General features: G+C 39.1%; 1 protein-coding gene across 1 annotated transcript; it reads left to right on the top strand.

The window, feature by feature from the left end:
* Positions 1-15,496: 15,496 nt before the first annotated feature.
* scamp2l (secretory carrier membrane protein 2, like) lies at positions 15,497-27,234 on the top strand. Its single transcript, XM_023269380.3, has 9 exons — positions 15,497-15,667; positions 17,888-17,965; positions 18,571-18,657; positions 19,959-20,088; positions 20,778-20,906; positions 22,428-22,587; positions 24,148-24,249; positions 24,629-24,746; positions 25,698-27,234. The coding sequence occupies exons 1-9, from the start codon at positions 15,500-15,502 to the stop codon at positions 25,851-25,853; spliced, it is 1,128 nt and encodes a 375-aa protein (XP_023125148.1). The 5' UTR covers positions 15,497-15,499; the 3' UTR covers positions 25,854-27,234.
* The last annotated feature ends 86 nt before the right edge of the window (positions 27,235-27,320 follow it).

Genomic DNA, 27,320 nt, shown 5'->3' with positions numbered 1-27,320 from the left:
CAAAACTAAACAAGCAAAGAGAAAAAACTATGCTAAAACTATGATTAAAACTCAAAAACAAAAAAAAAAAAGATTTAACATGGTAATAAAATATGTTGTGTCCAGGGGATGGAGGGAGTTTATTGAAGTCTTCTTGGGCTCACATGGTAAATCATTTAAAATATAAACTTGATATTCAGTCTAAGGAAACTGCAGAGTGACAGAAGAAGCAACAATATCTCCTGTTTTCTCCTTTAATGAGTCGACTCTTCTTGTGCTTTCAGACCAAAGAACTACAGACTCTTCACAACCTGCTCAAACTCTTGGTACAGGACCTCACCACACGGGTTAAGAAGGTTTCTGTCTCATTTCTACTCTGAAGCTCACCTTCTCCTGCTCAAACTGCTGACAAATGTTCCTGCTGCTCTAAAGTCTGGTCTCCAGAACTTCCTAAAAACTCTCAAAGTCTCTTCTGCTGCAGGTTGCTTTGTAGAACTGTTCCAGAAAACCTCACTAAACCACATGGAGGGGCCTCAAGATAGTCGTCCAAATGAAACCGTACAAAAACCAAACTAGCACAACCCAAACACTAAAGTCTACTGCAGCCTACCAGAGAACCTCTGAGAACAGAGAATCAGGACAGGAACTCTTACCTTCTGGACAACCAACGTTGGTTCTCAAACAAGAATACAGAATGTGTCTGACCAAAAACCTCTGAAGACTCACTACAGCCAAGATAAAGACACAACTCAGCTGCACCAAATCCACTAATCACTGCACACATTAGCACCATGTGCTAACTGTGGCTAAAGAACCACATTTACCAAGACAACTATCCAGTACAAAGCCCTAAAACACACCAAGAAACACATTAAAGACGATTTTACTGCTGGAAGCTGCAAGCCAACGCCTAAAGAACAAACTAAAGCAACGGAACCAAACCCGGTTCAGGGGTGGAGAGAAGCAGAGGAAAAGTTTGTCTGCAGCTAAATAAAGCAGGAAGACACTGAGCTGCTCAGGTGTTCCTGATAACACCAAGCAGCCACCTGGACAGCCAATAGGAACACAGCTTCCTGGAAGTCCAGAGGGCTGGCTTAGTGAAGGAAATTTAGTTTAAAGTTGAAGCAGAAAGTTAACAAAGAAAGTTGAAAACCACCTTCTGATCCCTGAAATCTCTGAGTTTTCACACAAAGAACACCTGAACATGTCAAACTGGTTCCATAGTAGAACCATCATTGTAAAAACGTCATAGTATGGTGTGTTGCTCAAAAAACATTAGGACCCAGCTGTCAGGGGACAAACATGTAAGAAACATGAGAACAGAGAGAACCCAACCAGTAGGTCACAGTTTATCATCATCTAATCATCTCCTGAAGTCCATATGGTGAGAGACATCAGTATCTGGTTGTTAATTTACCAGAGGATGCTTATAATCATGCTGATGTGGTCTGTACTCTACAGTATTTTAGTGACTCAATAAATGCCTACGTTGTTTTTTTTTAAAATGCTTTTTAGTTTTTAATAAACATTTAACAGCCTATATGTAATCAATAAATGGCCTTTGCCTATCTTAAGAAAAATTCACTCAGAACTCTATGTTAACAGTACTAAATAAATCAATAAATACATGCATACACACAAAAATAAGTTAATACATTAACTGTGTTAAGATAAGATTTAGATATAAAAAAAGTTGTTTATATTTTTGTAGAATCCAGTATTGCTCACTGGTTGGTCATTACATTTTGTTAGTTTGATTTCACTGTTTAAAATGATGCCACCTCTTTTCAGACAGAACCTGTGATAATAAAACAATACAAAATTTTTAGTTCCGTGTTAATAAAGCACTTAAAGCTTTAAGTATGGCTAAATGCTTTTTTCAAAATTAAATATATCACTCCTTAGGTGGTAGTGGCCCCAAGTTCAGTAAAGTTGGAAAGATATTCACAGATTCGAACTTCCAGCATCAATAACTCATTAGATATAGGTTGTCAAAACGTAAACGGTGCCTCTTTCCCATTGTTGCAAGGCAGACAATGTGCTACAAGCCCAGTTTTATCAACAGTATGTAACCGGGGTGAAAACTGAGGTTGAAATACATTTTTCCACTCGATTTTAGTTTTTCCCACATTTTCCCTGCCCCTGAATGGCTCATGACATGTGACCAGGTCACATGACAGCAATCATCCAATCGGTGACTTCTCTAGCCCTATATAAGCTGCTCTGACTCCACTCTCCTCAGTTGTGTGGGAGAGGAGCCAGAGACAGCAGCTGCTCAGGTAAGTTCTAACATATTGAATTTTCAAGCTTATCCATTTGCACAGTTCTAAAACTACTGTTTTGTAACTTTTTGTAGAATCCAGACCTGTACTTTTGTGTTGGGACTCTGCCTTGTTTTGTGCTTTGTGATCATAAGGAACTGGTGAGTTTGAATCTTAACAATTTTTGCTTGTTAGCATTAGCATGCTAATGCTAACTGCTAATGCTAACTGCTAATGCTAACATGAGGCTCCAGTGTTACTTTGATGTATATTGTTTTGTTTTATTGATGTAAATTTAATGTTAGCATGCTAACTATTAGCATGCTAACGCTAGCATGCTAACTTGACCCGAAATGATCTTATAAGGAAATGTATCATGTCTGGCAGCGATTTTGGCTATGTGTGACTAATGCTAATGCTAGCTTAGCAATTAGTCAACAGCTAACAAAGGCCTAAAGATTGGTATTTTGATTAATCTAGGCCAGGTGCCCCTGATCCACTACGGATTTCCTGTATCTATTCGATGGCGAGCTTCGATCCCAAGCCAGGAGCCTGAAGAAATCCCAACCCTTTGTCAACATCCCATGGTCTGGTAGGAGGCTTAGCAGCCTGCTCATTCTCCCACCTTCTCACTACTGAGCCCTTTCACATCCACCTACTCCCCCTCTGGACAATTTGCGCGTTGGAAACTACCCCCCTCAAACAATAAAAGCCCTAAATGAACAATTGCGCTCAGTATGCGTTTGGAGCCACCCAAATGCTTGGTCGGACCTTGGGATCCATTTTGTTTTCTTTTTCTAGTTTGATTTATTGAACTTCATGAGAAACAGAAGCAATTGTATTGTTGACTGGTTGTTGTTCTTTTGATTGATTGATTAATCTGTGCACAGAAATTACTGCAGTTTGTAAATACGTTTTGCTTTATTTTGTTCACATTCTTACAATATATTTCCACATTTAAAATCAAATTACTATCTCCTGGTCTCATTTACTGCACTGCCCTCCAGTAGCCGAATCTAACCTTCTGACAATAGCCCAGTATATATTTTCACCTAATTCAACCACTTTTAGTATTATCATTATTTAACGCTACACACTCCTGGTTGTAAGTAATTACATAATTACATTGTAATAAGGCAAACCCTTGCTACAAGTAGCTGTCTTTCAAGCTACAGGAATAACATTGGTGTCTATGGAGTGAACAGGGTCCGTCTGCAATTTGCAAAACCGCTGCAACAGTAAAGAGAGACAAATATTCAATAACTTCACTCTTATACATTGTAGTGTCACTAAAATCACTGCAGCCTTCAACTGGCTCCTGTTGACAAAGTGTTTTAACAGAAATGTAAATGCTGTAATTTGATTCTTTTAATGAACCATGTAACTTGAATGGATGTGATGCTGGTGTGACCACAGTGCACACGTCTGATGTTGCTCACAGTGGTCCAAGGAACGCTCAGGGAGTTTGTGTGTTTGCTCAGACTCAGGAAAAATTACAGGGAACATTGGTCAGAAGGCCTTCAAGATGGACTTAACTGTAGATAAGCTACTGTATTTAACTCAGGATGGATTTTCAGCATACAGCGGAGCTCCTAGGACACATTTCCTGGAGCTCTTTTTATCAATCTTTGTTTGCTGTACCAAGTATTCACACATCAACGTCTTTATGCATTTCAGACTTTGATAACTGTCAGTTTCATGTTACAGCTTTAGTGCCTGCAGTTCTCGTCAGTTTTTAGCCGTAGAGATCTGTTGTTTCACTCTGGCAACTGAAATAAGAGCTCAGTTTGGGCTTCTTCCTCTTGTACAGACAGGTAATGCACTGTGTGCTTTTTCTCCTTTCTGTTGCTGGTCGGCTCCATGTTCATTCATGCATGAAAAGCCAGATTATCGACCCTGTGAATCACTGAAAACCTACTACGTTCCCCACAGTTATTGGTTGTTCTCAGGCTATGAACTCCTAGTTGGTGGGTGAGGAGAAATACCTTGAATAAATCATGTTTGTGGAGTTGGGGGGTGGGTGTGTGGGGCAAGGGGGGAGTGAGACTTCACACCTGGGGCATGGCAGAGGTGTGAAAACTAATTAGCATCTAGCCTGCCTGTCTAGCATGACTCAGGACACCGATTGGATGAAACAAGACATGACAACAGAAAAAAACTGTCATGATTGGTTGAAAGATCTGTTGCTACTGGTAAAATCCATATGGCGGAGGCCGTACTATCCATCCACGCACCCCGTCAACGCTGCCGTCCTCTTCATCTGACATCATGTCAGTTGTGATGCCCTTCCAGAAGTCCTCTTCATCTGACATCATGTCAGTTGTGATGCCTTCCAGAAGTCCTCTTCATCTGACATCATGTCAGTTGTGATGCCTTCCAGAAGTCCTCTTCATCTGGAGCAAGGACTGTCTTCCTGGCATCCAGCAGCTGTGAACACAATCAGTACAGGAAATCAATACATTTCATAATTTAACAGAAAAATAATGTCATAGTGACCAGCAATACTATTCTAACCACATTTTGTATAAAACACACAATGTAATGAATCAAACTAATATCTCTTACCATCTTTCTTCTGTGGTGACTCCGGGCAGAAGACTTCATGGCCTCCGCCTGATCCGCCATGTTGAGTTGACTGTAGCGGTAGTTCCTCCATAGAGTTTCAAAATGCTTTTTACAATCAGCTGGAAAACAGTTAAATGAAGCCGTTATTAGCTTTATTATTATTTCCTGCTATTTTCAGCTATTGTTAGCTTTTGTTGCCGTTGATGAAATCGAAAAATTTAGAACAATTTTAAACAGGATACTTACATAGAAGGACGGCTGTCTCCACATCCTCCACATCTGGACTTCAGCCAAAGTTTTAACTAAATATGTCCTGACTGTCTCATTGTGAGGTGAGCCCAGTCTGTGAAAATAAATCAGAACATTCATTTACTACTCACAGCAGAATAACTGCAGAGTCAACTGTAAAGTCATTTAAAACAGTTTTAAATTAGCAGACAATTTGAATGGATGCATGAATTGTTTACAATCTACAGTACAACAATTTAATTGTGTGCATTCAGCTGACAAAGAATTATTATACATGCTTACAGTAAACATTTTTTCTCACAAAAAAGAAACGAAAAAGAATAAACAGTAGTGATGTTACGCTCGAGCCAGTTTGCTTGACACAGTGCCGAACTTTTGAAGCAAAAGTGTCCCGAGACAGTGTTTCGATCCCTGTTTCAGCACGCCCACAATCACGTGACTACCGAGAGTGAGGCCTCGTTACGTCCCAGCGTGTGTCGCGGTGCTTCGCGGGAACTTTGAAGGGGTTGGACATTTCAGTCTGTCCAGGTCTTAAAAGGGGTCTGATTCACTCCTCAACGGTTTTTAAGAAGAGATTACGCTAGCGCATTTGTCATTTTGAAAGAGGTTAAGGAGAGCATACATTTAGGTAGAATTTAGTTTAGATATATTTAGTTGCATTTCATACATTAAATAACACGGATATGGGATGGTTCTCCCTGCTGACGTCTGACGTTACGGTGAGCGTATTGCGTATTGCGTCACTTCCTGTTGTAGCGCTGTGTTGTGTTCTGTGACTGTTGTAGCTTATCCACTCCATCTAATTTGATATTCATTAAATCTGTGTGTAGCGGTAATATTTGAATCGTAACATACACTCGTTTTCTTCACGCACCCTCTCAGTACTTAATTCTAAGTTAATCTGTTATCTCTGTCCGCTAGCCTAGCACTTAGCAGTTAGCATGGCTTCTCCCTCTTCCTCTCCTTCTCTTTCCTGCTCAGTGTGTCACATGTTTAGTTACTCCTCTGCCTCCTTCAGTGATAATGATACCTGTAATAAATGCAGTCTGTTTGTAGCTTTGGAGGCGAGGCTCTCTGAATTGGAAGCGCGGCTCCGCACCATGGAAAACACCCCGCTAGCTGTTAGCCAGGCTCCCTTAGCCGGTGCGGACCGCAATAATATAGCTGCTAGTGTAGCTTCTGCTAGCCGTACCCTAGCAGCTCCCGAGCAGCCGGGAAGTCAGGGTAGCTGGGTGACAGTTCGTAGGAAACGTAGTCCTAAACTCAAGCCCGCTGTCCCGGCACACCACAAACCGCTTCACGTTTCTAATCGTTTTTCCCCACTCAATGACACACCCGCTGAGAAACCAACTCTGATCATTGGCAGCTCCGTAGTCAGAAACGTGAAGCTAGCGACACCAGCGACCATAGTAAAATGCCTCCCAGGAGCCAGAGCGGGCGACATAGAAGCAAATTTGAAACTGCTGGCTAAAGATAATCGTAAATACAGTAAGATTGTTATTCATGTCGGCGGTAATGACACTCGGTTACGCCAATCGGAGGTCACCAAAGTTAGTGTGGCATCGGTGTGTAACTTTGCCAAAACCATGTCGGACTCCGTAGTTTTCTCTGGACCCCTGCCTGATCTGACAAGCGATGATATGTTTAGCCGTATGGCATCGTTTCGCCGTTGGTCGTCTACGTGGTGTACTGCAAACGACGTTGGCTTTATAGACAATTGGAGCTCTTTCTGGGGAAAACCTGGTCTGATTAGGAGAGACGGCATCCATCCCACTTTGGCTGGTGCAGCTCTCATTTCTAGAAATATGGCTGATTTTATTAGAACTCCTAAAGCATGACAACCCAGAGTTCAGACCAGGATGCAGAGTTGTAGTCTTCCACACCTCTCTGCAGTTTCCTCTCAGCTGTCACCCTCCAGTAAATCACTTAGCTTTATTGAGACTGTGTCTGTCCCCCGACCACCAAAATTCAATAAATTAAGCAAATCAAAACTAAACAAAAGACATAGTAACCATAAAAATCTAATTAAAATTAATACCACTATTTCAACTGGTTGCAGCAGGAAGAATATGTTAGTCTAAATGAATCAACTCCTACTAGTCATACTAACTGTCATGTTCCTCGAATCACGGGCCGAGGAGGAGGAGTGGCAGCAATTTACCTCTCTAGCTTAAAAATGAACCAGAGACCTAAACCTAGTTACAGTTCATTTGAAAATCTTACTCTCAGTCTCTCTCATCCAGATTTAAAAGCTCAGAAACCAGTTTTATTTGTTGTTGTATATCGTCCTCCTGCTCCTTACTCTGAGTTTTTATCTCAATTCTCAGACTTTTTATCTGATTTAGTGCTCAGCTCAGATAAAATCATTATTGTGGGTGACTTCAACATTCATGTTGACGTGGACAGTGACAGCCTTACGACTGCTTTTAATTCAATATTAGACTCAATTGGGTTTTCTCAACATGTAAATAAACCAACTCATAGTTTTAATCATACCCTTGACCTCGTTCTGACTTATGGCATAGAAATCAAACAGTTAACAGTATTTCCCCGGAACCCTCTTCTTTCTGACCATTTTATGATAACATTTCAATTTACAACAACAGATTGTATAGGAGTTAAGAATAAATATCATTACAGTAGATGTCTGTCTCACAATTCGGTGACTAAATTTAAGGAAATAATACCCTCTCTATTTAGTCCAGCACCACTTACTGATATAATGGAAGGGAAATATTATAATTTTACCCCCACAGAAGTGGATTATATTGTTAATAATGCTGCAGCCTCACTGCGTACAACACTTGATAGTGTTGCACCTGTAAAAAAGAAAGTTCTATCTCAGAGAGGACCTGCTCCTTGGTATAATTCCCAGCTGCGGACTTTAAAGCAGGCGTCCCGAAAGCTGGAAAGGAAGTGGTACTCCACTAATTTAGAGGAAGTTTATGTAGCTTGGAAAAAAAGTCTAGTAATTTATAAAAAAGCTCTTCGTAATGCCAGGACAACATATTATTCATCTTTAATAGAGGAAAACAAGAACAACCCCAGGTTTCTCTTCAGCACTGTAGCCAGGCTGACAAAGAGTCAGAGCTCTGTTGAAACTTGTATTCCTTTAGCTTTGAGCAGTAACAACTTCATGAGCTTCTTTACAAATAAAATTATTACGATTAGAGAAAAAATTAATCTGGCCCTTCCTGCAAATGTCACAGATGTATCATCGATTACAGATACTTTAGAATTGGCTGTAAGACCAGATGGATATTTAGAATTTTTCACCCCCATACATCTCTCTGAACTCATTTCAATAGTTTCTACATCCAAACCATCAACATGTCTTTTAGATCCTATCCCAACTAGACTGTTCAAGGAGGCTTTACCTTTAATTAATTCCTCAATGTTAGATCTGATTAATCTCTCTCTAGTAACAGGTTATGTACCACAGGCTTTTAAGGTTGCTGTAATCAAACCTTTACTTAAAAAGCCCACTCTAGATCCAGATGTTTTAGCCAACTATAGACCAATTTCCAACCTCCCATTTCTCTCTAAAATTCTGGAAAGAACAGTTGCAAATCAATTATATGAACATTTACAAAGGAATAGCCTGTTTGAAGAGTTTCAGTCAGGCTTCAGAGTGCATCATAGCACAGAAACAGCTCTGGTGAAAGTTACTAATGACCTTCTCATAGCGTCAGATAATGGACTGGTCTCTATACTTATTCTGTTGGACCTTAGTGCAGCATTCGATACAATCGACCACAAACTTTTATTACAGCGACTAGAACATTCTATTGGCATTAAAGGGACAGCACTGGACTGGTTTAAATCCTACTTATCAGACAGGTTCCAGTTTGTGCATGTCAACAATGACTCTTCTGAGCATACTAGGGTTAATCATGGAGTTCCTCAGGGTTCTGTCTTAGGACCAATACTGTTCACATTATACATGCTTCCCTTAGGCAACATTATTAGGAAGCACTGTATTAATTTCCATTGTTATGCTGACGACACTCAATTGTATTTATCTATGAAGCCAAATGAAACTAATCAGCTAGCTAGACTGCAAGATTGTCTTAAGGACATAAAGACCTGGATGACCTATAATTTCTTACTACTAAATTCAGACAAGACTGAAGTCATTGTATTTGGCCCCAAACATCTTAGAGAATTGCTTTCAAAGCATATAGTTACTCTGGATGGCATTACATTGGCCTCCAGTACTACTGTGAGGAACCTCGGTGTTATCTTTGACCAGGACATGTCCTTTAACTCGCACATAAAACAAATCTGTAGGACTTCCTTTTTCCACCTGAGAAATATTGTGAAAATCAGGAACATCCTGTCTCAGAGTGATGCAGAAAAACTAGTCCATGCATTTGTTACTTCTAGGCTTGACTACTGTAATTCCTTATTATCAGGTTGTCCCAATAGCTCTCTGAAACATCTACAGCTGATCCAAAACGCTGCAGCCAGAGTACTGACGGGAGTTAGCAAGAGAGATCATATTTCTCCTATATTGGTTTCTCTTCATTGGCTCCCTGTTAAATCTAGAATAGAATTCAAAATCCTTCTTCTGACATATAAAGCTCTTAACAACCAATCTCCATCATATCTTAAAGACCTGATAGTACCATATTACCCTAGCAGAACTCTTCGCTCTCAGACTGCAGGCTTACTTGTTGTTCCTAGAATCTCTAAAAGTAGAATGGGAGGCAGAGCCTTCAGTTATCAGGCACCTCTCCTGTGGAACCAGCTCCCAGTTTGGGTTCGGGAGGCGGACACCCTCTCTATTTTTAAGACCAGGCTTAAAACCTTCCTTTTCGACAAAGCTTATAGTTAGGGCTGACTGGGTGACCCTGACGGGGTGAGCTGGTGTTTTCATTTGCACAACTGACTTCCCCTCTTGACGTCCCTTTAGTTTGCCCCTAGTTATGCTGCTATAGGCCTAGGCTGCTGGGGAACCTCTCTGGATGCACTGAGCCCTTCTCTAACTACCTATGTATTTACTATATATACCATTATTGCATTACATTCACTCTGTTTCTTTCTGTGTCCTTTCTCCGAGTGTCCCTGGTCCCAGAGCTGGATGCTGGATGCTTCAGATGTGTGGCTGTGTTTTATGGTCCTTGTGTCCCACCCCCCCACCTCTCTATCTCTACCCCTCTATCTGTATCCCTCTATCTCTATCTCTACCCCTCTATCTCTACCTCTCTACCTCTTCTGTCCCTCTCAACCCGCCGGGCCAGCAGGCAGATGGTTCCCCCACATTAGAGCCGGGTTCTGCTCGAGGTTTTTTTCCCTGTTAAAAGGGTGTTTTCCTTGCCACTGTCGCCTTTTGGCTTGCTCTGGGGGTCAGGCATATGGGTTCTGTAAAGCGTCTCGAGACAATTTGACTGTAATTGGCGCTATATAAATAAAATTGAATTGAATTGAATTGAAAATAGATACATACACAGAGATTCTCACACACACACACACATATCACATTATTTAGATAGATAGATATATATATAGAGAGAGAGATATGTAGATATAGATATATATAGATAGTTTGTGTGTATATACATACACACAAACATACATATATACCGTTTTAAAATATTTATTGCAAGTACAAAGCAGTGTCAGACAGGCAGTCCTGAGGCTTTTTCAGTTTTCTCCACTTAGATGCAGTTCTTACACAGAGCCAGCAGATGTCACTCTTCTGGCTGTGTCAAATGCTTCGAAGCAGTGTGTCATTCTTGATGCAATTGTGTCAAAGTGGTTCATTGCTTCATGAAGCTTCGATTTCACCATCACTAATAAACAGTCACCCTTGTTCCTAAAAGTACAAAAAGGCAAAAATAAAGTCACGTTTGTTAACAAAGATGGAGGACAACATGCTATCACTGCTTAACGTTACCAATTCAGAGCATTGTGCTAAAACTCACTAAAAATATCCTACAAATGGAATATATTCTTACCGCAATTTTAGGACTGTGCTCTCCTCTTTTCCACTGAATTTCCTCGCCGCTGGAGAAAGTGTTTAATTTGGCTTCCATGGCGGCTATCCTCTCCTCCAGCTTCTCCTTCAGCGGTCCTCTCTGACCAGACAGCCGGCTGATAACGCTCAATAGTTTCTTCTCAGAGTCTGTCGCGGGTCTGACTGGAACCAGTCGGTCATGTCCAGGCTGTTCTATGCGAGGAGTTTGTGGTGAGTCGGAATGGCGATACCGGGCCGCCATTGTAGAAACTCACAAAGACGACTTCTTTGTCTGTTCGTGTATCGCGCGGTTCTTGCGAGACGACGCGTGTGATTGGACGAGCAACTCTAACGTGATGACGTCAGTGACGCAGCATTCCTTAAAGTAACATGCCGACTTCTCCAGGTCAACAGATTTTCTCTATGCCTGCAAGATAAACTTCTTTGATCAAAAGAAGAAAAGGCTTTGCCCCTTACAGTGATGCCTCTGTCATATCATCCTAGATGAGCTTGATCTACACTACCAGTCAAAAGTTTGGACACACCTTCTCATTCAGTACATACATACATATGGAATTATGTTGTAAACAAAAAGAGTTAATATTCAGTATTAATCTCAATGTATAAATAATACAAATAACTAAAAACCATTGAATGAGGTGTGTCCAAACTTTTGTCTGGTAGTGTGCATGCAGTGTTGATAATGTATCATCAGATGAACCCTGAACACTGTAACTACAGTTGATCATTTTGCCATTTCATGCAAACTTGTAACATATTTGAATGACAGATTTAGAGCAGAAAGGTCAGCATCAAGCATGCCCAAACGAATTTTTGAAGTGATTAACAAGAACGGTGGAGCTACTCATTACTGAGTCCTACTGAGAACATTTTTTGTTCTGGTTTGGAGAGTTTTTTGTAATTTTTTGAGCGATGGTCTTAAACTTTTGATCAGCTGATAAACAGCCTATTTCAGTTTACTTGTTGTCTTCAATAAATTACTTTTTCAAAGTGCTTTTTGTCTCACTCCCCCTTCTTGCTTTTGCATATTGTAGCTCTACTTAAAACCTCATTAAGATCCAAATGTGCAAAAGGTAAATTCTAGCTATTTTTCAACTGGTCTTAAGATTTTGATCAGGTCTGTATTTGCTAGATGGTGTTTTTTAAGGAATCCATCCTTGAACCTCTGACAGAAACAAGACCAGCCATTATGAAGCAGTTCATAGCTATTAATGTCAGGTCAGAGAGTACTATATATAGACGCGTAATTGCAGGAGTTTCCAGGCTTCATCACCATCCCAACAGACATTTTTATGGAAAGTCGGTAGAAGTTTGGAACTTGAGGGGAACAGACACCTCATGTCCATCATCATTTCTACCTGTTGAGGGCATTGCTGGAAGATGTGTGGTAAACACATCCACTGTACAGGAAAGCAACATAAGAGAAAATGTGACTGTAGTCATGCTGCTCTGCATGGTGTTTGAGATTTAGGATTTTGACAGTGTTGAAAAGTGCCTGTGATGTGCTTTTATTTACTTTTATAAAAGCTGTATGAACCCTGATTCAAATAAAGTATAAACTCTATAGTTTTGTTTGTGTGTCCTTTTTCTCTTAAAAAAACTAATGCAAGTGTGAAAAGTCAACCCCCACCCCTAACCCCCCTACCTTACACCTCCACACCCACCAACCCCCCTACCTTACACCTCCACACCCACCAACCCCCCTACCTTACACCCTCCACACCCACCACTCTGATTTGCATTTGTATAGCTCACAGCATTTTCACTGACACTGGAAAGCTCCCCCCCTGGGACATCAGCCGTCCACGTTAATTCCTGGCATTTCTCGGTAGTTTTTTGTGCTGCCTGCAAATTGCAGTTCACTGCCATTAACTTGAAATTCCACGGAAATGTTCAGTGCTGTTTACAGACAAAAATCCCTACTTTCATGCAGTGTTCAGTGCTGCTTCTAACCTGAAAACTAATGTGACTGTTGGACCTAGACGGGTAGGAGTTACCCAGGGTTTATTTCTGCATTTTTGCTATTCGAGAAAATTTAATTTCTGATCAAAAATTGAAATGGCTTTGCAGTTCAACCCTGAGAGGAACCTCGGTGTTATCTTTGACCAGGACATGTCCTTTAACTCGCACATAAAACAAATCTGTAGGACTTCCTTTTTCCACCTGAGAAATATTGTGAAAATCAGGAACATCCTGTCTCAGAGTGATGCAGAAAAACTAGTCCATGCATTTGTTACTTCTAGGCTTGACTACTGTAATTCCTTATTATCAGGTTGTCCCAATAGCTCTCTGAAATATCTACAGCTGATCCAAAACGCTGCAGCCAGAGTACTGACGGGAGTTAGCAAGAGAGATCATATTTCTCCTATATTGGTTTCTCTTCATTGGCTCCCTGTTAAATCTAGAATAGAATTCAAAATCCTTCTTCTGACATATAAAGCTCTTAACAACCAATCTCCATCATATCTTAAAGACCTGATAGTACCATATTATCCTAGCAGAACTCTTCGCTCTCAGACTGCAGGCTTACTTGTTGTTCCTAGAATCTCTAAAAGTAGAATGGGAGGCAGAGCCTTCAGTTATCAGGCACCTCTCCTGTGGAACCAGCTCCCAGTTTGGGTTCGGGAGGCGGACACCCTCTCTATTTTTAAGACCAGGCTTAAAACCTTCCTTTTCGACAAAGCTTATAGTTAGGGCTGACTGGGTGACCCTGACGGGGTGAGCTGGTGTTTTCATTTGCAAAACTGATTTCCCCTCCTGACGTCCCTTTAGTTTGCCCCTAGTTATGCTGCTATAGGCCTAGGCTGCTGGGGAACCTCTCTTGATGCACTGAGCCCTTCTCTAACTACCTATGTATTTACTACATATACCATTATTGCATTACATTCACTCTGTTTCTTTCTGTGTCCTTTCTCCGAGTGTCCCTGGTCCCAGAGCTGGATGCTGGATGCTTCAGATGCGTGGCTGTGTTTTATGGTCCTTGTGTCCCACCCCCCCACCTCTCTATCTCTACCCCTCTATCTGTATCCCTCTATCTCTACCTCTACCCCTCTATCTCTACCTCTCTACCTCTTCTGTCCCTCTCAACCCGCCCGGGCCAGCAGGCAGATGGGTCCCCCCACATTAGAGCCGGGTTCTGCTCGAGGTTTTTTTTCCCTGTTAAAAGGGTGTTTTCCTTGCCACTGTCGCCTTTTGGCTTGCTCTGGGGGTCAGGCATATGGGTTCTGTAAAGCGTCTCGAGACAATTTGACTGTAATTGGCGCTATTTAAATAAAATTGAATTGAATTGAATTGAAGATGAGAGAGAGCAGGCCATACACTGAACAAAAATAAACACATCATGTGCCATTTTATGAAATATTTTTAATTTAAATTTGAATACAGCTACCTTTTCAGATGGCCTTTTATAGACAATGGTCAAAGGAATGTACACTTTCTGGTCACTATCTGATTATTGTGCGTCAAGGCCACACCTGACAAGCCTGTGGATTAACTGAACTGTCAAGAATTTGCTAAATTTAGTCTTCAAATAAAAGATAAGAGATTTTGACCTTTTTCTCAGTCCAAAAAGAAGACAGTTTGCATGCTGCATTTATATTGTTGCTCATAACACGACAAAAAAAGATTACATTTAGAAAAGTTAAAACAAAACTGACTTTAAGTTACATGTAGTTTTCATGGTGCAGATGAAAGATGAGCTTGAGTCAAAAGATATTCTGAGTGATTTCTTATCCCCAAATGTAATGCCTTTTTAATTTTCTTTTCACCATTAGTCTTCTGCACCATGTCTTTGTCATGATTACTAAATGTATTAGAAGGTAATTTTTATGCCACAGATTTTAATACCGCTGATAAGGTTAAAACTATTTTTTCTGTAGGTCCCACAATTGTCAAAAAACTGGCAACAATCAAACTTTTGAAAATAGAAATTCTAATTTCTATTTCTTTTTATCTAACAGTCATGTTAAAGTAATCAGTTAATGTGATTAATTTAAATTTAATTTTAAGCAACAAGTTTGTGCCTCAAGATTTCACTTTTAGATTTATAATTATTTACCTACCAGATTTGTTGACTGTGCATACTTCTTGTGCACATATTTTACTGACAGTCAAATATATATATATCTGAACAGAATAAAAGGCATTTCTCTTGAGGGGGGGCGTTTTTCCCCCGGTTTTTCCCCTGTTTTCTTGCCTAACTCAGATGTTTTTAATTATTTCGACAGCACCTGAAGGCACCTTAAAACCAGAATAAATGCTCTAAAACGAGCTCCACTTTGTGCGTTTACTGCTGCAGACTGCAGCTCATTCCAGCAGACATGTGGGCCGAGCAGACTGTCACGAGAACCGCATGTTTGGCACCAGTCCGCATTATTTCTAAAAATACAGGCCGGCTAATTGATTAGAAATGACCCGGGACAGGCGGCTTCCCGAAACATGACGCGGCCCACCAGGCGAGCCACGCATGCGCAGAGGCCCGGGAGGGCGCAGCACCATCATCAGCAGCAGCAGCAGCCGCCGGGAGACTCAGGAGTGTTCGGTGTGTTTGTTTCACCAAGATAAGCTTCTCTACACCATGTCGGGATTTGACACCAACCCCTTCGCCGACCCGGTGGACGTGAACCCCTTCCAGGTGAGCGAGCTGCTCGGTTTTGTGTCCGTTAGAGGAGTTGTGGAGGCCGGTTTGGTGTAAGGTGAAAGCGATATGCTGCAACTAAAACCTGTTCGGTCGGTTGCTGGGTTTGGCCTCGACGTTTCCTGGCTAAGAACCGTCACTGATATGAAGTAGGACGCGTTTCATGCTGAAGATAGTCTCTTTGTATATTTTGTAATTGGTACAGCGGTGTGTTTAGGTTGTAGGTGGGCTGTGAACTCACCTGCGCAGGTGAGCAGAGCCAGCAACAGGTGAGTGCATATTTAGCTGGCACCTGGGGCTACCTCCTCTCTAACCCAGCACTGATACAAACAGAAACACAGATCTTCAAGTAGGGGTTTCCAGCGTTTTGTTGTTTCTATCAGACAAAAAGATAACAAAAACAACATGAGGAAAAAGGCACAATACAAAACAAACGAGACAAAAATGAGAAACAAAACAACAAAAACACGAGACAAACAAGTCAGACAACAAAAGACAAAACAACAGCAAAAACACAACTAAATATTACAAAAATGAGCCACAAAATGACAAAAAGCACAACACAAAACAAAAAAAATTGACAAAAAAGTTACAAAGCGACAAAAAAACCGGATAAACGACGTAAAATTACACAAATGACACAAACAAGACAAAAAAATGACAAAAGCAAGAATCAAAATGACCAAAAAATAGACAAACAACACAAGTCAGACAAAAAAACACAAAACCATAAACAAAACAACACAAAGTGAAACACAAAATGTCAAAAATAAGACAAAAAACACAAGCGAGACAAAAAGGAAACAAAATGACAAAAACTTGAGACAAACATCAAAAGTCAGACAAAAGACAAGAAAAGCAAAGCAAAATAAAACAAATAAAACACAAAAGAACAAAAGAACAATAAGTTTGAGCAGTTAATGTCTTCTCTGGAATTTTTCCACTTTGAGGGACGGATTGGACCCTCTGGAGGGCTGCTTTTGGCCCACGGGCCGCATGTTGGACACCCCTGATATAGATGAACATATGTCTGTGTGGTGTGTTTACTTACAGATAAATTTGGTTGTTCACACATAAGAAGTTGTGTTGTAACTGAAGAAAAAGTGTTTCAGGGCCAGAGGTGTATGAATAGTGTGTGAAGACAACAGGAGGGCTGTTGTCTTCATTTACAGGCACCAAAAAATATAGTTTCCTTGTCTGAAAAAAAATTTAAAATTTAGCAAAAAATTCCCCAAATTTCTGAAAATTTGCAAAACCTTCAGGAAGAAAATTCCGATAATTCCTTAAAAGTTTCCCTTAAAAGTTTTATTTAGAAAAAAAATCCCCCAAATTTGGCAAGAAAATTCTTGTAAATATTTTCAAAAAATGAGTAAAAATCTTACAAAAAAATCCTAAAAACATCTACAGTGATTCCATATATATCAGTAAAACTTCTAATATTTTCTTAAGAACATTCACATAAAAATAAACCAAAATCCAGTGAAATTTGCTGGATTTTTGTTGATTTTTATGTGAATGTTCTTAAGCATTTTTAACATTTCTTTTATTCCAGCCAAAAAATGTTCAAAGATTTCCCAGAAATGTTGAAAATGTGGACATCAGAAGTTTCACTGTGAAAATATAATTTTTTCTCCACATTTTTAAACTTTAAAACGGGTCAATTTGACCCACAGGACGACACGAGGGTTAAAATAATCAACTGTACCTATACATAACAAAAATCTCAATCCGGCCGCTTAAGTTTGAACATTTTCTGGTTTTGTTTGTTTGTTTTGGACTCTACACTGAAAATCTTTAGGTTCACACATGTGAAGATGTCATCTTTGGCATTGTGAAAAGCTGACTGACTGATTTTAAACTTTTTTCTGACATTTTGTCAACCTAACAACAAATCAACTGTTTGATTAATCAGTAATTGAAAACAATCAGGTGCTGCATCTTGAGTATTGATTTGTCTCATGCTCGTACACAATGGTGGTAAAATACAAAGAGACGAGGACGTGCAAACACAAGACACGCTAGAAAACATTCTGTCTAAAAGAAAAAATGTCCTACATTATGAGGAGTAAAGAGACTGTGGCAGTAAAGTGCAGAGTTACAGTTGTGTGTGAGGACGTTATGTGTGAATGCATCTGTATATTCTGTTTGATTTAGATTCAGTCCTTTTCACATCATAAATCTGCTCTGAAAGTTCCAACATGTTTGATCTCTTTTCAGGATGCGTCGGTCAAACAAGCCACCGGCAGAGCCTCTGAAAACCTCGGGGAGTTCAACCCGTTCTCTGCTCCTGACACGGTCAGCTCTTGGTTCTGTTTTTAATCTGACTCCTGATGTGATGTGAAGGTGTTCCACCACGGAGAGGTCTTTTAGTTCCACTATCAGTCTAAAGTCTGAACACAAACTTTCTCTTTCAAATGAGTGAGAAAGTTTGGCTGGGGATTTTCATTTGCAGCTGGATAAACCCTCTTTGTTAGGCACCAAAATGGTAAAATAATCTGGTAATTTATGTATAAAATGGTCTTTACACTGGATTATATTCCAGTTTATTTGTGTTTTTACGACTTTTCTGCAAGTTATTACATGAGTTTACACTGTAAGATAAGCTGAAATAACAGCGTTATTAAGAGAAAAATGTGCAGGAATTTGCTATTAAACACATACAAAGTGAATGCTGTCATCATTGTGGCTCATTTGGAACTGGATAAACCCTCTCAAAAACGACCTCTGTGCAGGGAAATGGTGAAATAATTAAAATAATCTGCTAATTTATGTATAAAATGAGTCCACCAGGTGAACAAAGTGGTCTTTACGCTGGATTACGTTACAGTTTGCTGGTGTTTGTCTTTTTTGTTGGACTGGTCGTGCATTTATAAAGATTTAACACTTCGATTGTCTCTCAGGTGAATCACTCGGCCACCACCATCCCCGTCTCCGCTGCCTCGTCTCAACCCGCCGTGCTGCAGACGTCTGTGGAGCAGAGCGCTCAAGTGAGTCAGAAAAAGGAACTCTAATAAACTGTTATGGAATCGCATTCCACCGTTTTCTACAGAACATCAGCTGACTTTAATCAACCGAAGCGCATCAGACTTACGAGATCTGCAGATGTACGAAGTAGAGGATAACTAATAGTTTATTTTTGAAGCAAATATTGATGTTTTTTTTCTTTAACTCTTCCAGCAACATATTTGTTCAAGTAGTTTTCTTACATAGAAGCAACATTTAGTGTCAGATCCTTTAACCCTGGTGTCGTCCTGCGGGTCAAAATTGACCCGTTTTAAAATTTGAAAATGTGGGAAAAAAATATATTTTCACAGTGAAACTTCTGATGTCCACATTTTCAACATTTTTAGGAAATCTTTGAACATTTTTGGTGGAAAAAAAGAAATGTTAAAAATGTTTCTTAAGAACGTTCACAAAAAAATCAACCAATGGTTGAATGTTCTTAAAGAAAATGTTAGAAGTTTTACTATATATATGGAATCACTTTAGATATTTTTAGGATTTTTTTTGGAAGAGTTTTACTCATTTTTTGAAAATATTTCCAAGAATTTTCTTGCCAAATTAGAGGATTTTTTTTAAAAAATGAAACTTTTAAGAGAAACTTTGAAGGAATTATTGGAATTTTCTTCCTGAAGGTTTTGCAAATTTTCATAAATTTGAGGGATTTTTTTTTTTGCTGAGTTTTTGGACTTTTTTCAGACAAGGAAAGAATATTTTTTGGTGACTGTAAATGAGGACAACAAAAGGATTCTAAAGTCTGTCCTCTGAGAGACAGGAAGCCGGTGCAAAGACCTCAAACCTGGAGGATGTGATGGACTTTTTCTTTTTTCGTTCTGGATCAGCTGCAGATGTTTTATGGACTTGTTAAAGGCACTGTTAGAGTAATCTAATCTACTGAAGATAAATGCATGGTGCAGTTTTTCAAGGTGCTGCTGAGACATAAGTTCTCTAATCCTGGAAGTATTCTTCAGGTGACAGTAAGCTGACTTTGTAAAGGTCTTAATGTGGTTTTATAGGTGAGGTCTGAGTCCTTAAACAGCTGAATGTGGTGTGGGGTGGAAGTACTCCTGCTTGTAGTCTGGTTTGTAGATTTCCCATCACAGGGAGGAAAAATGCAGCAAGGGGTTTTAGGGATTGAACCCACTGGAGATCTTTGACTTTATTAAACCCCTATTTCCTCGACTCCTCCACCTGCCTCTCTGGTGAGAAGGACTGAGATGAGAGAATTGAGGACGTATGAAATAAAAAGCGACGGTGTTGAGAGTACGTTTGTTTCTTCACCCTCCAGGCGACTGCAGCCGCCGGCCAGGCCAACCTGATCAAACAGCAGGAGCAGCTGGAGAGGAAAGCAGCCGAGCTGGAGAGGAAGGAGCAGGAGCTGCAGAACAGGAGCACGAGTGGAGCAACCAACTCTGGGAGTGAGTCATGTTCAGTAGGGGTCGGCTGATTATCAGATCTGATATTCAGCTGCTGTTTCTTTTACTTATATATACAATTCACAAAAAAATTTACTTTGATATGTTGACTAATCTTGAGCAATGTCCCTCGAGTAGCACTGTGGTGATTAGTTCCAGATATAAAAGATGTAAAAATATTTAAAAAAAAAAAAAAAAAAAAACATAGCAAAAATACAGTAAAAATATAGAAAAAAATACAGTAATAATATAGAAAAAATATTGAAAAAATGTAGCAAAAATACTGTAAAAACAGAAAAATACAGTAAAAATATAGACAAAATACTGTAAAAATCTAGTAAAAATACTGTAAAAATATATTAAAAATATTGTGAAAATATGGTAAAATATATTGGATTTATCATTCATTTAATGGTATCTTCATTGAAAAAAACTGCTTTTCTTTTAAAAATTTTGAATGTTAGTGTAGATTCGTGTCATTAAATTTTGTCATTAAAATTTTTAGTTTTAATGCAGATTTTACAGTAAAAATTGCCTACAAATATTGGTTATCATACTTTTTTAAGACTAATAATTGGTCAACCTCTAGTCTGAAGTAGCTGCATGTGAGGAATGTTGTGTAAACATATGGACAATGAGGATTAAAACAAAAGTCAAAATGATGGTCCGGTTGTGAAATCTCTGTCTTCCAGCTAAAGAGAACAACTGGCCGCCTCTTCCAAAGTTCTCCCCAGTGAAGCCCTGCTTCTATCAGGACTTTGAGGAGGAAATTCCCGAGGACTACCGCAGAATCTGCAAGAGGATGTACTACCTGTGGATGTGTACGTAACCCTTCCTCGCACCAAGACCTGTTGGTCAAAAGAAATATGTATGCATTTATTTATTAACCCTCTTAACTCCAACTAATTTCTGGGCCCTTTATTTGCTCCTGTCACATTTTCACTAACTCTGGACTTCTTTTTTACTGTAATATAAAGTTACAGCACAGCTACAGCTCCAAGTAGAAATAACTCCAAATTTATCTTTTGTGCAGTAAACATATAATAAGAAAAATGAAAATTTAATTTATTTGATCATTCATGTGAAGAAAATGAAGAGTGCCCATAGATGCAACCAATACTGGAAAAAAGATTTTAGATCTCCAGTTATATTTCTGTTTGAACACAGCCTGCAGTTCATCCAAAAAGTCACAGAATAGTTTTCACATGATTCTCAGTCATAACTGAGACTCTAATGGTTTCATGATTGCACCAAGATGCACAAAATGTTCAGTTTCTTCTTACAGAATTTGGTTAGAACAAATTACTTTTTCTGACACATTTTTAAATGGGATTTTTAAAAGTAGAATGAAGTGATTTTGATGAAATGTGCCGATTTTAAGCTTCAGTTTGGTTAAATTATTTGACTGAAAGACAAGTCAGATGGGAAGTTCAAAGAAAGCTGAAAATGTGACTAATCTGTCTGATAAATGGTGTAATTTTAGCTATTTTTTGTTTGTTTAAAAAAACAGTTTTACACGCATGCTGGTGGGTTTTGAGGTTCAGAGGATTACAGGAGTTCCTCGGTTAAACGTACGGCGTTTCATTGTTACATCAGAACTGGTTACGTGGAACTAGTAATGAGTGCAGCGGATGAATACGTCGTCACACGGCGCTATCAGACAGCTTTGTTTACATCCACCTTGGATTGTGCTGCATTCACTAACTTTTTGTCCTTCATTATGGTTCCCAGTGTAAGTCAGACTCTTCTGATGCTTGGAAGAAAAGAAAAGCATCTCCATGGAAGTGAAATTAGATAGAATAAAACGCTGGGAACAGGAAGAAACACCGACCAACATGGGTCCAGTTGTAAAAACAGGTCAACATATTGTAGCAACCCTCTGTGATGAATGAGTGAGACTTTATCTGGTTCTCTGCTGGTTTATTGAACCTTCACACAGGTTACTGTGGACCGTAGTCAACGCCAGAATAACTAGAAAAACCCCAGAACTTAGCTCCAGAATTAGCCGCCGTTCCCAGCTCTCTCTACTGCTGAGTGCTATTGTTTTGTTAGCTTAGAATGAGCCTCTACATCTACAGAAGGAGCATGTCTTCTTCCAGATACATCAACACTGGTTCTTGAGACGGTCTTCTGCATTTTTATCTATATTTTTGCCAACCACTATAGGTTCTCCTACATGCTTAGAAGGAGAGGGTGCAGCTGAACTAAAGGATCGATATTCCCAGCGTTCTGTAGAACTCATTATCTGGAGCTCCTGTCTACGTATTGACATGTTCGTGCTGCAGATTGAGACCTTTCATCACCATCAGTCCAGCTCATTGGTTTCCTGTTTGTCTCCTCAGTCCACAGTGCCACTCTGTTCCTCAACGTGTTGGCCTGCCTGGCTTACTTCACCGCAGACACGGCTTCCGGTGTCGACTTTGGTCTGTCCATCCTCTGGTTCATCCTCTTCACCCCCGTGGCCTTCATCTGCTGGTACAGACCCGTCTACAAAGCCTTCAGGTACACAGTCGTATTTTGATTTGCACACAGGACTGGATGTTTTGTTGTACAATCACTACAGACGGGTACAGATGCAGATTAAACCGTGTTTTCACTGTACTTTAACAGAACTCTTATCTTCCAGTTCACTAAATAGGTTAAATAAAAAGCAACTTTACACTCAATGTAGTGTTCTTCCTCTTGCTTACAATTCAGTGTTTTAGTAGTTTTTTCTGCAACAAATGTTCTCTCTGAGACTTAAGCAATGCCTGAAACAGCGTTTAACCCTCCTGTTTTCTTCATTTACAGGCACCAAAAAATATTGTTTCCTTGTCTGAAAAAAATCCAAAAATTCAGCAAAAAATTCCCCACATTTCTGAAAATTTGCAAAACCATCGGGAAGAAAATTCCAATAATTCCTTAAAAGTTTCCTTTACAAGTTTTATTTTAAAAAAATCCCCCAAACTTGGCAAGAAAATGCTTGTAAATATTTTCAACAAATGAGTAAAAATCTTCCCAAAAATATCTAAAAATATCTGAAGTGATTCCATATATATCAGTAAAACTTCTAATATTTTCTTTAAGAACATTCACATAAAATGTGATTGTGACTATTCTTAAATAAACATTTTTTTTCATGTATTTCTTTTTTCGACCAAAATGTGACAAAATGTTGAAAATGTGGACATCAGAATGTGGACAAAGATTTGAAAATATATTTTTTTCCACATTTTCAAACTTTAAATTTGCAAAACCTGAAGTAGAAAAATTCAAAAAAATTCCTTGAAAAGTGGGCAAAAATCTTCCAAAAAAATCCTAAAAATATCTAAAGTGATTCCATATGTATCAGTAAAACTTCTGATATTTTCTTGAAGAACATTCACATAAAAATCAACCAAAATCCAGTGAAATTCGCTGGATTTTGGTAGATTTTTATGTGAATGTGGACATCAGAAGTTTCACAGTGAAAATATATTTTTTTCACGTCTTCAGACTTTGAAACAGATCAATTTTGACCCACGGGACGACACGAGGGTTAAATCCTCACTGGACTCCAAAAACACGTTTGCAAAAATATCTAGAGACTCTTTTCTAGAGACTGTTGTTTGGTTTTTACACCCACAGACTTCCAGTGGGTTTTTTCACTCATGTATGTAATATGTGTAAAAATATTTACATTTTCTTGTACAGTTTTTACTATTTCATATCATGTGTGTGATATTATTTTATTACCTCAGTTACTTCTTACTTTCTATTCTATAGCCTTATTATAGCTTATTTTATTTTTCTGTAATGTTTCTTATATCTTATTGCTTTCTACAAGGCACTCTTATTTGTGTGTTATATTGTTTTGTTTTCTAAGCAATAACTGGTTAAATAATTTGCTTCATGATACATGAAGCTTTATCTCACATTATCTCATCTTAAGCTTTTAATTTTCGATCTTTTCCTGACTCATTTATGCTTAAATGTCAGTTGTACTACTTAAATCTGTTGCCTAATATTTTGGTAAAACTCACCTCCTAAATACAGAATGATATTAAAAACGCGTCCTTTGTTTTGTCTTTTTTTCCTTCTTAGGTCCGACAGCTCCTTCAGCTTCTTTTTCTTCTTTTTTGTCTTTTTCTTCCAAGTGGCCGTGTACATTATCCAAACGGTGGGGATTCCCAGATGGGGAAACAGGTCAGTTTTAACTCGATAGTTACCTGAAACCCAGCGTGGGTCTGCACGGGTTGGCATGTTCCTTCCTGGACTATTCCCCTGTGTCTTCTCTCTTGCATTTCTTTGACAGATTCCTGCTGACCTAACCTGTCTGGGTTGCTGCTTTGTAAGTGTGTGGATCTTTTCTCTTTGGGCTTCTTTTCTATATCATATAATACTTGATTTTCTTCCATCTTTCATTTTCTCCTGCTTTTCCATTGATCACTGGGGCGGGCTAGGATTCAAATGTCTTTGATCCAGTAAATTAATAGATGTTGTTTCATGCCAGAAAACACACTCACTGTAAAGAATCGTCAGATGACCTGTGGTTGTTGTGTTTTTGTGCCTCTGGTTTCAACAGCGGATGGATCGCATCCATCAGCATGATCGGCACTAACCTGGCTGTGGCCGTGGTGATGATGGTAGTGGCCGGATTTTTCACCGTAAACGCCATCCTGGCTGTCATCCTACTGAAAATCGTACGCTGAACATTTATTTTTATTTAGATCCCAATTACTTACTGTCTTCCAACAAATACTAAGTTAAACCTACACCAACTGAAAGCCTGTCTAATAAATAGAATAACTCTATATAGCAAGTTAATCTCTTCTATAACAGAAAAATAATCAATTAATTCTTCCGTTAAATTAAAACCATAAGTGAGATTCATGGCTCATTAAATCCCAGCAGCATCTTTATGTGGAGAACAAAAAAACATCCTCATAATATTAAATGTCCAATAGTGTGCCTGTTATCTTCAAAGTAAATTTTTCTGCTTAAAATATTGAAAAGATGGTTTATTTCACCATAACTGTGACTCCAAAATTATCCCAAAGACACAAAAATGATCCAAAATGACAAGAAACGATCCAAGCTGACATAAAACTTGTTGAAAATGACTCAAAACTTGTCCAAAATGACTCGAAAATTGTTCAGAATTACTTGAAAATGATCTATAATTCCAGAAAATTTGTCCAGAATGACATGAAATTTGTTCCAAAATGACTCAAAAATTATCCCAAAGATACAAAAATGATCCAGAATGACAAGAAACGATCCAAGCTGATATAAAACTTGTTAAAATTGACAAGAAAATTGTCTACAATGACTCAAAAATTGTCTGGGTCAATCTATAACTGAGGGACTTCTGAAGTCCATGGCATATATCTGCATACTTTTTTTTAATTAAAAGTTTAAAAACTAATGATTTTATGTTCATTATGATCATGTCTTTACAAATTCCATCATTATTTATTATGGAAACCATCACTTATTAATAAAAATGACTGGATATCACTAAAATGTCATCTATGATACAAAAAGTCCTGTAGTTATGTATTGACCCAGATGTGGCTAAAGTCGGGCCTGATTCATCGTGTGATCAGATGAACCATCCACCCCTAACTGTCTCCGTGTCCCCGCTGTCCCAGGTCCATTCTAAGTACAGGAGGACCGGCGCCAGCTTCTCCAAGGCCCAGCAGGAGTTCTCCCAGGGAGTCCTGACCAACCGGTCCTTCCAGAGCGCTGCATCCAGCGCCGCCGCCTCCGCTGCCCAGGGAGCGTTCAGCAGAGGTCAGGGGAATTAGACAGTTTCCCACAGCCTCAGAGCCTCGGGAACCTCCAGCATTATTCACGGGCTTTAGGAGGGCTTGGTTATTTAAAGAAAAAGGGCAAAAAAAAACAAGGATGAACTTATGATGAGATCAGCCTAGTGAGGTGTCGCTATCCACCACTCCTGCTATGAAACTTTATTTACTTCCATGATCTTCTAGATGTAATGCCTGGTGCATGTCCTGGTTATTAATGAAGTCCCTCATCAGTAAACAATGCGTTTGAAGTCTGCTATAGGAAATGTACTGTAGGAAACTGAAACCAAGTGAAGTTAAACAGGAGGCAGAGTGGGTGTAAATGGAAAAATTATCAGAACTAACTCCTGAAATGCATTTAACACGACGACATAGAGGTCAACGTGAGATTATGTGCAGGGGAAAAGTGCATTTAATTCCTGTCATTCTTAATGATGCTGGCAAAGAGAATTTAATAATCTCTGGTTTATGTAGAAATAACTCTCTGGGCCTTAAAAAGTAAACACTCTTTGGATTATATTAGAAGCATATTTGACATGAGAATGTTTTACCATCAGTGAATGATGGATCCACGTAATGTGTGTAGACTTATTTAATCACAGCAGCAGCATGTAGAGCCTTAATTCTGACCCTCATATTTTAATAATATCTATAGAACACTTTACATTTTCTGCTTCCTTTCCTCTGAGACACACTGGATGATGATCCTGTTCCACTACTGAACTCTCTGAATCTGATGATTTCCAGATGATTATTGAAGTTGACGGGATGAAGTTTTTTTTTCTTTGTACTGTTTTAATCAGATTTTTGATGAAGTGAGGTGAATGAAGCTGAGTTTTAAACCGGGTGTTACGTTTATGTTTTCTGTCTAAGCCTGGCTGTGGTTAAAATGAAAGACGGGGTGCAGGTTTATTCATGTAACGTTACTGACATAAGTTTAGATGGATTTACTTTTTCTAAAAAAGTGCATTAATGAGCAGAAAGAACACAATATTTGTCTGTCAGTTATTTATTCTTTTACCTTTGTACCGATAGTAAATACACTGCAGGCTAAAGTCACATGTTTCTGACACATAGCTTGTATTTTCTAACTACTTGTTTGGTATTTTCATGTCTTTCCGTGTGTGTGTGCATATAAACGCTGTCTGAATCGCTTCATTTAGGGTTAACCTCGGTGCCTTTAAACAGATGTACCCTACCAGGGGATTTAAGCAAAGGGCTGTTGATTGTTAGTCTGATTTTTAGAAGAAGTTGTATCACGGTGAAGTTTCCCTGTCATGATCTGAATGTGTGTTGAGTCATCTGGTACATATCGGTGACTTATTTAAGGGTATTTGTTGAACTTTCTCAGTCTTAATAATAAATAAACTGTTAAATTGTTCGTCTGTTAAAATGTTTTAAGATTCACGGACAAACGGCAGATGTTGCAGCGACATGATGTGGAACCGCTTGTAGAAGTAGGTGCAT

The sequence above is a fragment of the Amphiprion ocellaris genome, chromosome 1, assembly GCF_022539595.1.
Source record: "Amphiprion ocellaris isolate individual 3 ecotype Okinawa chromosome 1, ASM2253959v1, whole genome shotgun sequence".
NCBI classification, from domain to species: Eukaryota; Metazoa; Chordata; class Actinopteri; family Pomacentridae; genus Amphiprion; species Amphiprion ocellaris.
Note: the sequence above shows the minus strand (reverse complement) of the source record. Positions and strands in the feature narration are given on the sequence as shown.

Bases quoted from the DNA above. Each gene is read 5' to 3' on its own strand.
- scamp2l (XM_023269380.3), top strand. From the start codon at position 15,500: ATGCGCAGAGGCCCGGGAGGGCGCAGCACCATCATCAGCAGCAGCAGC. The intron at 18,658-19,958 runs GTGAGTCAGAAA...TTCACCCTCCAG, and splicing joins CTGTGGAGCAGAGCGCTCAA to GCGACTGCAGCCGCCGGCCA. The intron at 24,250-24,628 runs GTCAGTTTTAAC...TGGTTTCAACAG, and splicing joins ATTCCCAGATGGGGAAACAG to CGGATGGATCGCATCCATCA.